The sequence below is a fragment of the Anolis carolinensis genome, unplaced genomic scaffold, assembly GCF_035594765.1.
Source record: "Anolis carolinensis isolate JA03-04 unplaced genomic scaffold, rAnoCar3.1.pri scaffold_11, whole genome shotgun sequence".
NCBI classification, from domain to species: domain Eukaryota; kingdom Metazoa; phylum Chordata; class Lepidosauria; order Squamata; family Dactyloidae; genus Anolis; species Anolis carolinensis.
Genome location: NW_026943822.1, coordinates 18,613,769 through 18,628,566, shown reverse-complemented (window position 1 = coordinate 18,628,566; position 14,798 = coordinate 18,613,769). Strand labels below are relative to the sequence as shown.

At 37.2% G+C, this 14,798-nt stretch overlaps 1 protein-coding gene and 2 non-coding genes across 4 annotated transcripts; all 3 read right to left on the bottom strand.

The window, feature by feature from the left end:
- Positions 1 to 5,009: 5,009 nt before the first annotated feature.
- On the bottom strand, positions 5,010 to 11,519 carry rps17 (ribosomal protein S17). 2 transcript variants are annotated; one of them, XM_062963487.1, is made up of 5 exons: positions 11,366 to 11,519; positions 7,785 to 7,936; positions 7,313 to 7,418; positions 5,741 to 5,806; positions 5,010 to 5,143 (listed from the first exon to the last, which is right to left on the bottom strand). In XM_062963487.1, the coding sequence occupies exons 1-5, from the start codon at positions 11,366 to 11,368 to the stop codon at positions 5,063 to 5,065; spliced, it is 408 nt and encodes a 135-aa protein (XP_062819557.1). In that variant the 5' UTR covers positions 11,369 to 11,519; the 3' UTR covers positions 5,010 to 5,062. The 2 variants fall into 2 exon arrangements, with proteins under 2 accessions (XP_062819557.1, XP_062819558.1); XM_062963488.1 differs by lacking the exon at positions 11,366 to 11,519 and adding an exon at positions 9,983 to 9,986 and having other exon boundaries at positions 7,785 to 7,937.
- On the bottom strand, positions 6,582 to 6,717 carry LOC134294021 (small nucleolar RNA SNORA71). Its single transcript, XR_010001005.1, has one exon. It is a non-coding gene; the product is annotated as a small nucleolar RNA SNORA71 (small nucleolar RNA).
- Positions 7,555 to 7,683, bottom strand: LOC134294022 (small nucleolar RNA SNORA71). The gene has a single exon (XR_010001006.1). It is a non-coding gene; the product is annotated as a small nucleolar RNA SNORA71 (small nucleolar RNA).
- Positions 11,520 to 14,798: the final 3,279 nt, after the last annotated feature.

Genomic DNA, 14,798 nt, shown 5'->3' with positions numbered 1-14,798 from the left:
AGATGTTTTGGACTTCAACTCCCACCATTCCTAACAGCCTCAGGCCCCTTCCTTTTCCCCCTCCGCCGCTTAAGCGGCGGAGGGGGAAAAGGAAAGGGCCTGAGGCTGTTAGGAATGGTGGGAGTTGAAGTCCAAAACGCTTGGTTCACATCAGTAAAGACTATGGTGCAAAACCCTTGAATAACAAAATACATATCAGTCGTCGCCATGTATGGGCTTATGCACCACTAACGGGAAAGAATTTATTTTTAGCAATGACTCAGGCCTTTCTCTTCGAAGACGTTTCACTTTATTGTCAGGCCATTCCTTTTGTCTTAATTTCTGGCACAGCAAGGCAGTAGTACATCTGTGCATTGCTTTGTGCAATAAAGGAGAAAAATAGCCACTTTGAGCAGATCTGAGATTTGTCACAACAGGCTCAAAACTAACCTTTAAAAATGTATAAACATCAAGAAAGGGAAGCCCTGGATCTTGATCATCTAACTGGAGGTCAGCTGTTACCAACAGTGCTGTGGATTCTGAAGAGGCAGAAATGTGACAGAAAAAGTAGTTCAATACACAGTAATGCTATGTAGTAATTACTGTATTTACGAAGTTAGCACCAAAATATCACGATGTATTGAAAACACTGACTCAAAAATGCGTTGGATAATCCAGAGCAGGGGTCCTCAAACTTTTAAAGCAGAGGGCCAGTCTACCATCCTTTAGACTGTGGAGGGGCCGAATTATCATTTGGAAAAAAAAACCCGAACAAATTCCTATGCACACTGCACATGTCTTATTTGTAGTGCAAAACAACAACAACAATGAAAGAACAATACAATATTTAAAAATGAAAACAATTTTAACCAACATAAACCTATCAGGATTTCAATGGGAAATGTGGGCCTACTTCTGGCAAATGAGATAGTCAAGTTAATTACGATTGTTGTTGTTGTGTGCCTTCAAGTCATTTCAGACTTTGGGCGAGCCCAAGTCTAAAATTATTTATTTATTCATTCATTCATTATATCCTGCCCTTCTCACCCCGAAGGGGACTCAGAGCAGCTGTACATACAATATATTATATTATTAGCATAGTAGAATATTAACATTATATATTACTTTATTGAACGATACCACTATACTGAAATATTACATACTAGCTGTACCCGGCCACGCGTTGCTGTGGCGTAGTCCTTAGTGGGGTTTTCTTCGTGGCATGGAAGGTGGCATAAAGAGGATTCCCCGTAGGTATGAAGCAGCCAGGCTTTGATGCTGCAAGGGAATTCAAGTTGACCGACAATGGAGTCCCCTAGGTATGAAGCAGCCAGGGTTTGATGCTTACAGAGTATCAGGCGCCCCTTACGGAGTATCAGGCGCCCCTAACGGAGTATCAGGCGCCCTTTACGGAGTATCAGCCAGGGAGTGACGTCATGGGAGGAGGGGTCACAGAGAGCGGAAAGGCAAAGCTTGTTTTGGAGGAGTGTGGGGCAAGTGGATCCCGCGGAGGTTCTGACCCGATGTTTTGTTGTTTCAACCTGGAGGCGTGGATAATGGATTCTTTGGTCAAATTTGGAGTTTGGAGGGTGTTTAGTTTTGTTGTTTTGCTCGGTGCTCGAATTCCATTACTCTTTTATATATATAGATAATATATAATATTATTATATGGTATTATTATTAGTATTATATTGTATAAAATTATATTATTATCAATACTATATGTATATACAATAAATTATATTATTTAAAATGATATAAAAATATTATATTATAAAACTAAGGGCGGGGGCCAGGTACATGACCTTGGAGGGCCGCATCCGGCCCCCGGGCCTTAGTTTGGGGACCCCTGATCCAGAGTGTTGGATAAGTGAGACTCTACTGTATTAGTCACATATACATCTACAATATATAATCACGTATGTATATATCTACAAAACTGTGCTTCCTCGAAGTCGAATAATATCCATCTCACACTGACTCTTTGCAAACGTTTTTAGGAATTTAAGTGCCCAGGTTGGCAACTGGTGGACTTTGGCCTTTCCTCTGGTCACCCTACTTTTCTCTTTCTTTGATTTTAAGACAGAATGTGGGACGTGGCTCTCTCGTGCCACCTGGAGGTCGTTTTCCAAACAAAATTAACTTGTTTGAAATGCAACTATGGGCTTATTCAAATTGACAATGATTAATGCCATGGATCTCACTTGGAGAGAAAGGCAAGATATTAATTCGATAAATAAATGAAGCCAAATCAATCAGCTGTTTTAATGTGAGAAGCAAAAATCAGGGGAAGCTACCAATACTAAAATAAAAATGCAATATATAAACTGCAATACTTGGGAGTGAAAGAGCTATAGTGGACACGAATAGGCTATTTCGCATCAGATAAAAAACGTAGTGGTTTGTTCAGAAAATAATGTGCGGCATTAAAAGTGAGGAGCAATGTATCAAAAGCAGCCAAAGGATATAATGTAAAATCTTTCTGAATAATATCTATAAGATCTCAGGGAAAACTTGTCAATACAACCATAATCGAAATGTATGCTCCAACTATAAAGGCAGAAAAAGAAGAAACCGAAGGAATTTGTGTTGGGAGTCCAAGAGGAAATTAAACAACAAAATAGGAATATTTGTTAATTAAAAGTAATTGGAATGCAAAAGTAGGAAACAAAGCAAAATCAAGGATTATAAGAAAACTTGTCCTAGGATCAAGAAAGCGTGACTGACTGAATTTTGTGAGGACAAGTTTGTTCTTCAAGCAACTAAAGAGTTACTTGTATACATTAACATAAACAGAAATCAATAATATTGTATGTTTTGATTACATGTATCCGTCAGTTTGCTTTGTTACTTCTTTTTTGTATTTTATCTGAATACCTAACTGTACAGTTGAATTGTATAGTTATACATATTATTCATTCCTTCCCTCTGTGTATGCATTGTATATACAGATATATTTCAGACTGCCCACTTTTGGCAGTAACTGCTGTTTTGAGGGTAGTTTTACTTGTAAATAGTTGTGTGCAATGATGCTGCTTTATATATAAATGATAAGACAAACGGAGTATCCCTTATGCAAAACGCTTGGGGCCAGAAGTGTTTTGGATATCAGATCCGTTTTAATATTTCAGAATACAGTGGGTCCTTAGTACCTACTGGGGTTTGGTACTAACTCTTTCACAGATATCAAAATACATGGATGCTCAAATCCCATTACACACAATGGTGTAATAATACAAAATGGCAACCCACCAATGCTGAATGTGTGGATATGCAGGGGAGATTGGATTTGTATCTATATAATTAGATATCTTAAGAGATAAGGCCTGGAATGTGGCGGAATCTCCTTCTCTGGAGGCTGAATGGCCATCTTTCAGGAGTGCTTTGATGGTGCATTCCTACATGGCAGAATGGGGTTAGATTGGATGGCCCTTGAGGTCTCTTTTAACTCTGATCTTAGTCTAAACTAAGTTAAACGAGCAGTCTACATTTAGGGCACATAGAAAGAACCATCACTTCTGGGAGGCCTATTCAGAAAATTTTGAATTGTACATTCATATCAAGTTTAAATTTTGTACTGTCTTGTGGTGTTTTGGCTGTGTTGTTCCCCACATTGAGCCGTGAGGAGTGGCAGGTATAATTATCATCAAACATGAAATCCAGTTGTTTCATATGCACTTTATAAACATGTCCTAAAGATAATTTTTAAAAAGTTTTGTGCTTGAAATAGTTGGCTTGCATTTAAGTATAGGTGTCCCCATCTCAGTCCCCAGGTGGACAAGGTAGGATCCTGGAGCCTTTGGGATGAACCCTCTCCATCTGCAGGCACCTCCTGTCCCTCTCTTTAACTCCTTGGTTTCAGTTCCTGCCTGGGCATTCCCCACCCACTTTCCCTTCATTGCAGTGTGTAAAATGGGACTCACTGGGTGGCAAGGCACTGAGCCAAAGGCAGAGGAAGAAAGGTGAGAGAGGGCAGGGACTCCAAAAGCAGCTGCATTGGCTCTTCTTTCCCCCAAATTTCTTTTCTCTCTAGGAACATCCCTCCATTTACTAATCCCTTAGGAAGCCCTGCAGGAGGATGTACCTTTTCCCTCCAGATGCTTTTGAGGCTTTCAAGCTGAGATTTCCAAGGATGCATCTACACTGTTGAATTCATGGAGTTTGACACCAGCACTCTTCGGCAGAAAAGGCTGAAGACCTTGCAAAACCACAACTCCTATGTTTTCATAACATTAAGCTGTGGCAATTAAAACGGTGTTAGACTGCATAAATTCTACAATTAAGATACACTTGTCATTGAGTTGCACAAGACCCAGATTCCTATACAAGTGTTCTACAGCACAGGTGCACCCGTAGTCAATGATCCTGTTCTCAGGGCACACTGGTAAGGAGGCCCCAAGGGGTTGGACAGAGACCTCTATGGGGCACATTGCACTAAGGCAGTGGTTCTCAACCTGGGGTCCCCAGATGTTTTTGGGCTTCAACTCCCAAAAATCCTAACAGCTGGTAAACTGCCTGGGATTTCTGGGAGTTATAGGCCAAAAACAACTGGGGACCCCAGGTTGAGAACCACTGCACTAAGGGGACCCCCATTTGGGATGGATCCCACAAGATGATAAGCATTGATCAACAAGGCTACATATCTGGCAGGGTGACCCAGTAAATGGTTAACTTTGACTTTTAAATTGTTCTGTGTATTTTATTGAATGTTTTCATGATGATGTGTTTTAAATTGTGTCCTGCCTCGAGGAGAGGTGGATAAGAAATAAAATTAATACAGTATTATAATGTATCCTCTCGTGATTTAACATTGCTTGTCAAGTCTCTAACAGAAAATAGCAATTGAAAGCTCCCATATACCCTCTAGTGGACATTCTGACGAATAAAGTGAAATCTAGCTACTTACTGATTTCTATGTGCTTCTTAAATGACACACTTCCCAAACATTTTAGCCCAATCAAAGAAGCCCACAGACAATTTTATGCTCACTATATTGCTCACAAAACCAAAATGCAAAATATCAACACAAGTGAAAGTCCTATTTTTACACATTTATTGGAAAAGTGCCAGTATAGAAATGGCTTCAGATGGCTCCTCTTGGGGTTTTGAAGTTCATCCCTACAGTGGGCTGTGTAACCTGCAGGTTGGACAAGCTGCCAAAATCCTGGAAGGTAAAAAAACACAAGTATTTACCGTACCCAAAGCACACCAAGCAGACTCTGAGCAACAGCTCATTCGTTCATCAATGATAAATGTTCAATTGGAGTAATAGATCCAGGAAACATATGACCATCTAGACAGGGGAAGGACAACTGTGGTCATTTTTGAAGTTATTTTTCAACTTTGCAAACCAATAAGAGGCTACGCCTGCCTGTTTTTTGGCCCATACATTGTTTCTAGAAGTGATGAAAGATATCTGGTCTCAGCCATTTTGTATTGCTACGCAGAGATGTGTTTAGTACTAAAGCTATTACTCCAGGAGGAGAAATGATGAGTTTAGCAGGCATGGGCAAACTTCAGCCCTCCTCCAGGTGTTTTGAACTTCAATTCCTAACGGCCTACTTATTTAGGGCAATATCTCATCAAAATATACAAAAGAGGGGCAGCAAAGGGGTTAGGGTATCACTACAACCCATCAAATAATCCATCATACAAGCAAGCTGTCATTCACAAGAGAGATGGATGATTGCCACCAATAGAACCTACAGACTCCACCTTAATAGGCCTCTAGCTGGCTGCCAACCATACAGGCCCAACTCACCAGCAGCTTCAACATCTCCTTTGTATCAGGGTCCACTTCAATGATCTCCTGATCTAAGGCAGAGACCTGATGGGGAAACATGGGGTAGATTTGGTTAGAAAGGTAGTCCAAGACAACAATGCACACCCAAAAATAATACATACCCTAACACAGCTGTAATGCAGCTCCAATCTGAATTGTGAAATGAGCCCATTAAATGTTATTCAATGGACTCATTTGTCCACTTAAAAATAGCTATGTAGTTTTTAAAAAAGGGAGGGGAGCTAAAGAACAGAAACGCATCTGTCAAAATGCAGTGACAAAGGAGAGCATTTTTCTCCTTCACACTCTTAAACTTTATGCTGCACCATGCAGTAGTCACAACTGCCTTTAAAAAGGTGAAATATTGTTCCACATTCAGTCCTAGTCTCCTAGAAGTCTTAGCCTAAAATTTAGCTATCACCAAAGACACAAATGTTGCATAACAATATAATCAGGATAAAATGATCAGAAATAAGTTACTTTATTGTTGATAAGACGTTACATGTCTATCAAAAGACTCCCAGTTAAGTTTTCTACCTCTGTGAAAATTAGTGTTACATGACCACAAAAATAAACATGAATTGAAGCCCAAGTGACCACTTCATTAATAGGGAACATTCAATGTCTTACTAATTGTGTCCAAGGCTTCCTAGAATAGTCTCAAGCACATATTAATGTGCATGCCAAAAGCAGACAAAATGTGGCCTATAGTTATTGAGGAGTTGTAGCTCCTATCAGCCCTAGACAATGCTGAGCAAGATTGCTGGGGCCTACAATCCCACACTTGTTGCACTTTGTTCACCAGGCAGCAAAAGGCAAATGTCTGAAGAGCTCAGGGTCTGGAAAGGATGGCAACGAGCCCCCCCAAACACGGGAAATGCTTTCAGGAATTCTCTTCCTGCAGTATCAATGACCAGGCCACAGAGGAAAGGCCACAATCACTTTCGAATGCAGGTCTGATGCAGAACATCAGGTCAATCTCAGATATGCTAAAGGATTGATGTCAGAAACAAGATTCTGAGGGCCAAAGCTCAAGATTCCATGTTTCTTACAAGTTCTCTTCACTCCATGCATTAAAATTCTTAAGGACCATCCCAAACAGTATGGGGATGTCATACTTAAAATTTGCTTTTATTCCCATACTCATTTCTTTAGTTGTTCTCCAGCATAATGTTTGTGTGTACGCACATTAATATTGTATCTTTATTCTCTTTGTTTATAGCAAAATACCTATTTCCACTTCCAAGGCCACCAACAAGTCACTATCCAAACAGAGACTGAAAATCACAATTTCCTATCCATACTAAAATTGGCAGTGAATGTTTCATTATCACATTTTACTGGTCAGAAAGCATTTTGTTACAAATAAAGGTTAGAAAAGCAATTTCACACACACTCAGGGGAGTATAATTGATTTATTAAATACATTAAGACAAATGTTTCATTTCAAATTAATATAGTGACTCAAAAGGAGAGGCCAACCACGCCCATGAGGTTGATAACCTGAGTAGAATCTGTAATACTCAAGTAACTCCTGTTTAAAATATTTACCTCAGGGACATAGTTGTCCCTTCTTTCTCTTTCCTCTTCCTGAAGTTTGATGGAGATGCCTCTGACCGGCCCTCGTTGAATGCGCTTCATTAGATGGGTAACATACCTGCAAAGAAATGGCACTCAAGTATTTTGTGGTCTCTTTAGTCCCATTAGGAAAAACTAAGGCAAGAGGTCAGGAGTAACAGTGTTGAACTCGGTATTGATTAGTGCACACAGTCTCAATCTCCACTAAATAGTTGTGTCTGAAAAGCTCAGGGTTTGATAGGGATGAGTGGCCCTCCAAACACGGGAAATGCTGTCAAGAATTCTTTTCCTGCACTATCAATGATTCGGCCACAAACAAGACCAAAATCACTTTCGATGCAGGTTCCAAAAGCTCAGCTAAAGTTCCAAGAGTTGGAGGGAGGTTTTCATAAGTGTGTGTGTTCAGCACTACTGTGGTTCAAGGGATCAAAATGGAGCGACTTACCCCGCAATCTTGTTGCGCAGCTTTTTGCTAGGGATGATGGCAATTTCCTCACATACTCGCTTGTTTGTGTGGAAGTCATTCCCAAGGCGAGTATAATATTTTTCAATTATTACCCGGGCAGCCTTTTTTACTGTCTTTGTGCGCACACGTCCCTAAGAAATTCAAAAAACGTTAAAGAGAATAAATAATCAAGATGTAACATGGGTCCAGAATTTTGAATCTCTTTCTTGGGCAGCACTGCCCCACTCTAAGAAGAAAACACAGACCCTGGAACCAAAATATCTGTAGTGAGGGGAAAACTGAATCCATGGTGGTAACTCAATATGGACCACTCTACTCTCAACTTCAGGAAAAATCCCTTCAAAGCTTCATTTTTACAACTAATTTAATTGATATTTACAGCTCGTTATTTACTACTGAAAATGAAGACAAAATAATTCCCCAGTGCAATTTACTCGCACAGCATGGCATACCCAATCTGTTAATTTTGATATGAGACACTGTTCACACCTAGCTATCTTGGATCATAACAATGTATATATGGAGTGATAAATCTACTCCATGCTTTAATCTACATTTTAAGGGTGCTATCCTGCATACTGAACCCCATATACTAATAGGATCAGCACCTTGTATAATTCCCATAGACTTGAGACTAAAACCAAGGGGAGGGGTGGATCACTGACAAGGAAGGCAGCAACTATAACTGGAAAACAATAAAACAGCTATCCTCCATCTTACATCCTTTCTTCTAGGATGTACGGTTGAACATAATGGGGATACAATGAATGTCACTCAAGTGGGGATAGAGAATTGTGCAAAGAATTCTTTCATTGTCACAGGTTGGCAAAATTGAGGAAGCAACCTGTAAGCCTGGGCTGGATGGCATCCCTCAACTCTTAGCCAGTGTAATGAATGGTGTGGAATGATATGTCAAACATTTGAAGGCTAGATTTTTCTGTGTTTACTCCAAAGCAAGTCGTCAAATCTGGTACACATTCATCCCTACTGCTTTACATTAAGCTGATTTGAGTTCCCTTCAGGGGAAGATAAAGCAGGGTATAAATAAATATAATAACAATAATTTACCTAGACATTCAAAATGACACAAATATCCTAAATGTATGGCAGAGATGGGGATTCTGAGGATTCAATGCCCACACATCATGTTCGTTGCACAGCATTATTATAACAAACATGCATAAAATTATTTTCAGTCAGATCTTTATTATGAAGCAAACGTGAACTTCCAGGTCTGGCTGCCATGTCAAAAATCTAGATGGAAATATTGCAAAACAGAGAAAGAAAATCCAAAACATTGCTTTTCCTAAGCATTTCAGTATACTAAGGGTGCATCTACAGTGTAGAATTAATGCACTTTGATACCGTGTTGTCGATGGCTTTCATGGCCGGGATCACAGGGTTGTTTTATGTTTTTCGGGCTGTATGGTTCTATTCCAGAAGCATTCTCTCCTGACGTTTTGCCCACATCTATGGCAGGCATCCTCAGAGGTTGTGAGGTATGGAGAAACCTCACCACCTCTGAGGATGCCTGCCATAGATGTGTACGAAACGTCAGGAGAGAATGCTTCTGGAACATGGCCATACAGCCCGGAAAACATAAAACAACCCAAGTTTGATACAGTAGAGTCTCACTTATCCAAGCTAAACAGGCCAGCAGAAGCTTGGATAAGCGAATATCTTGGATAATAAGGAGGGATTATGGAAAAGCCTATTAAACATCAAATTAGGTTATGATTTTACAAATTAAGCACCAAAACAGGTTATACAACAAATTTGACAGAAAAAGTAGTTCAATACACAGTATATTGTAATATTATTATTATTATTATTTATTTAATGCATCTATATCCCGCCCTTCTCACCGCGAAGGGGACTCAGAGCGGCTTACAAATTAAATTTACATACCATTTTATATTATTAGCATAGCACAATACTGGCAATAAATTACCATATTGTACTATATCTATATATTGTAATATTATTATTATTAATAATTAATTAATTAATAATAGAAGGAGCATGACTTCCCTGGATCTAGACTCTTGTGTTTTTTCACCTATTGTGTATATTTTATTATTGGATTTTGTTTTTGTCCTTTGATATTTTATATTTTATCATTGCTTGTACTGTATTTTGATTTTGCTGTAAGCTGCCCCGAGGCCCTTTTGGGGGAGATGGCGGCGGGATATAAATAAACTTATTATTATTATTACAGTAGAGGCTCACTTATCCAACACTCACTTATCCAACGTTCTGGATTATCCAAGCCATTTTTGCAGTCAATGTTTTCAATATATCATGATATTTCGGTGCTAAATTCATAAATACAGTAATTACTACATAGCATTACTGCGTATTGAACTACTTTTTCCGTCAAATTTGTTGTATAACATGATGTTTTGGTGCTTAATTTGTAAAATCATAACCTAATTTGATGTTTAATAAGCTTTTCCTTAATCCCTCCTTATTATCCAAGATATTCGCTTATCCAAGCTTCTGCCGGCCCATTTAACTTGGATAAGTGAGACTCTACTGTATATTGAAAACACTGACTACAAAAATGGCTTGGATAATCCAGAGGCTTGGATAAGTGAGACTCTACTGTATATTGAAAACATTGACTACAAAAATGGCTTGGATAATCCAGAGGCTTGGATAAGTGAGACTCTACTGTATATTGAAAACATTGACTACAAAAATGGCTTGGATAATCCAGAGGCTTGGATAAGTGAGACTCTACTGTATATTGAAAACATTGACTACAAAAATGGCTTGGCTAATCCAGAGGCTTGGGTAAGTGAGACTCTACTGTATATTGAAAACATTGACTACAAAAATGGCTTGGATAATCCAGAGGCTTGGATAAGTGAGACTCTACTGTATATTGAAAACATTGACTACAAAAATGGCTTGGATAATCCAGAGGCTTGGGTAAGTGAGACTCTACTGTATATTGAAAACATTGACTACAAAAATGGCTTGGATAATCCAGAGGCTTGGGTAAGTGAGACTCTACTGTACCACTTTCAATTGTCATGGCTCAACACTGGGGTGTTGCGTTCTACAAGGCCTTAGCCTTCCCTGCCAAGGAATGCCAAACTACAACTCCCTGGAATTCATAAAAGTGGAGTCAGTCCGCATTAATTCTACAGTGTAGATACAGCCTTACCTATAGCCTTCTTTTCCAACGCGAGGAAGCTGAGAAAAGGAGGCCAAAACTGCCCCCATTTCCTTCCTCATCCCTTTTCCTAGTTAGAGCCCTCTCTCCCACTCAGAAGCCCCGGATGTCAAGGCCTACTTTAGCCGCCGGACCCACTGCAGGGCCTGTGCGGCCTAACTCCCACCTTGAAGCCTTAATCGAGTCCAACTGAGCTCCGGATGCACTACGGCGGGCCTCATAAACATCACTCGGCCTGGGAGACGAGGCACCGCTCGGACCGAGACTATCCGTGGGCCTCGCCTCGGGCCTCCCCTCCGGTCCCGCGGCGACCCCCCTTTCCCCTCCCAACCGCCCCCCGGACGCGGATGGACCCGGATTCCGTTCCTCTCACACTCACCATGGCGGCGACGGCCGGTGGAAAAGAGAGCAAAGGATGCCGGGAACTGAGCTATAAAGCGTCTCAGGCCAGAGCGGCTGCCGAGGAAGACGCCGCCGCGCTGCTCAACACCGCCACCTAGCGAGGGGAGGGAGGGAGGCATCGCTGGCAGCGGCCGCTAAATTAAGAGACCAATATCACTAAGAGACAAAGGCTTTTGCCATACAATCCGTGCTTCCGGCTCTTGGTTGAACTCGTTGGACTTTAAAATACAGAATCTGTCCCACCAGTGGCCACATCATCCTTTATCATATTCATTATAATTGTATATTTATATTACATGTAATATTACTAATAATATGTCATGTCTCCTGTATCAATTTAATGATATAATAATATATAATATTATACTATCTATATATATAAAAGAGTGATGGCATCACGGCGACCCACAAAACAACAAAACTACAGGCCCCCCAACCTCGAAATTTGACAACACAAACCATCATCCACGCCTCTAGGTTGATACAACAAAAAGAAAGAAAAATAAAGTCCTAATTAGAGAGATAGGAATAATTGCTTTTATCCAATTGCTGCCAGTTAGAAGGCTAAGCTCCTCCAACTTGGTCTCCTAGCAACCCAATAAAAAATAATAAAAAACACTAAAAATTAATACAATAAAATACTATAATAACAGAAAATAACTAAAAATAATAGAAGAAAATAATAAAATATAATAAATAAAAAGATAACTTACAATCAAATTAATAAAAATTGCAAATAACGTCAAATAAAAATTACACAACAATTTTTAACCAATACCACCACCACTTTGCCACAGCAATGCGTGGCCGGGCACAGCTAGTACTAATATAATATATTGTATATACAGTAGAGTCTCGCTTATCCAAGCTAAACAGGCTGGCAGAACGTTGGATAAGTGAATATGTTGGATAATAAGGAGAGATTAAGGAAAAGCCTATTAAACATCAAATATAGGTTATGATTTTACAAATTAAGCACCAAAACATCATGTGGTACAACACATTTGATAGAAAAAGTAGTTCAATACGCAGTCATGTTATATTGTAATTACTGTATTTATGAATTTAGCACCAAAATATCACAATGTATTGAAAACATTGACTACAAAAATGCATTGGATAATCCAGAGGCTTGGATAAGTGAGACTCTACTGTACATTTAATACTAATAATAATATTATGATGTAATACAATGTAATAATAATTATAATTCACTATTATAATTGTATATTTATATTACATGCAATATTACTAATAATATTGCAATATAGTCGTATAATATATTGTATGTATATATACTTGTAAACCGCCCTGAGTCTCCTTTGGGGTGAGAAGGGTGAGATATAAATGTCTCTAATAATAATAATAATAATAATAATAATAATAATAATAATATACTGTTATAGTACAATATATTATTATTTATTTATTACATTTATATCCCGCTCTTCTCACCCCGAAGGGGACTCAGAGCGGCTTACAAATCAAATGTACATACAATATATTAATAGCATACCACAATATAAGCATTCAGTTACTATATTGTACTATATCATAATATGGTAATATTATTAGTAATATTACATTTAATATATAATATATAATTAATATTATATTGTATTATTAGTAGTATATTATTAGTATAATCTAATATTATTAATATAATTAGTATAATAGTGATATACAATGCTTATATTGTGTTATGTTAATAATATAATATCCCGAAATAATTATTTCAAAGTTTCCTCCCAACATAGGATTCCCCCAGGCAAGAAGCAGCCAGACTTTGAAGCTGCAAAGCTATTCAATGCTAATATGATAATATATATAATATACAATAATATGTAATAATATAATGTGTATACATATATTGATAACAAAATTATAATGTATTACAATATAATACTAATAATAATACAATATGATATTAATTGTGTATTATATATAACATGTAATATTACTAATAATATTATAGTATAGTGATATAGTACAATATAAATATATAATGCTAATATTGTGCTATGCTAATAATATAAAATATTGAATGTACATATAATTTGTAAGCCACCCTGAGTCCCTTTCAGGGTGAGAAGGGTGGGATATAAATGTTGCTAATAAATAAATAATAAATTATTATTATTAATTTATTATTAAATAAATACATTAAATTATTATTACCATAATCATCACCATCATTTAATAATAAATACATTTATTGATTAGCCCTCTTAGGCCGTATCACTGAACCAAACCAAACAACAAAGCTTGATACAACTTAATAAAACTCTAGTAAATTAAAGAAGACACTTATAATAAATAAGTGTGATAAAACTGAATATATGCATCATATTTCCCTATCAGCCCCACAAACGTGGAACATCACCATCATTTATTTATACAGCATGCTGCAAATAAAATAAGCAAAAACAGTGGGTCATGTCATATTATAATATCTAAATCTATATAATATTATATAATATGCACTCTAAGATTCTATGGCTCTAGGGCTGTCATACTGCAATAATATCTATCTATATAATATCATATAATACTATACTATTAAATAACATTATATAATATACACCCTAGGAGTCTATCTATATAATATAATAGAATAATATATTATATTATATGCAACCTAAGATTCTATGGCTCTAGGGCTGTCACATTGTAATAATATCTATATCTATCTATTTTATATTATATTATATTATAATATATTATATGCACCCTAAGACTCTGTGGCTCCAGGGCTGTCATATTGTAATAATAACTGTATCTATCTATATAATATAATATAATACAATATAATAATATATTATATGCAATCTACGATTCTGTGGCTCCAGGGCTGTCATATTGTAGTAATATCTGTATCTATCTATATAATATAATATTATATGATATTATAATATATTATATGCACAAGATTCTGTGGCTCTAGGGCTGTCATATTGTAATAATAACTGTATCTATCTATATAATATAATATAATACAATATAATAATATATTATATGCACTCTACGATTCTGTGGCTCCAGGGCTGTCATATTGTAGTAATATCTGTATCTATCTATATAATATAATATCATATAATATAATAATATATTATATGCACCCTAAGATTCTGTGGCTCCAGGGCTGTCATATTGTAATAATATCTGTATCTATCTATATAATATAATATTATATGATATTATAATATATTATATGCACAAGATTCTGTGGCTCTAGGGCTGTCATATTGTAGTAATATCTGTATCTATCTATATAATATAATATTATATGATATTATAATATATTATATGCACAAGATTCTGTGGCTCTAGGGCTGTCATATTGTAATAATAACTGTATCTATCTATATAATATAATATAATACAATATAATAATATATTATATGCACTCT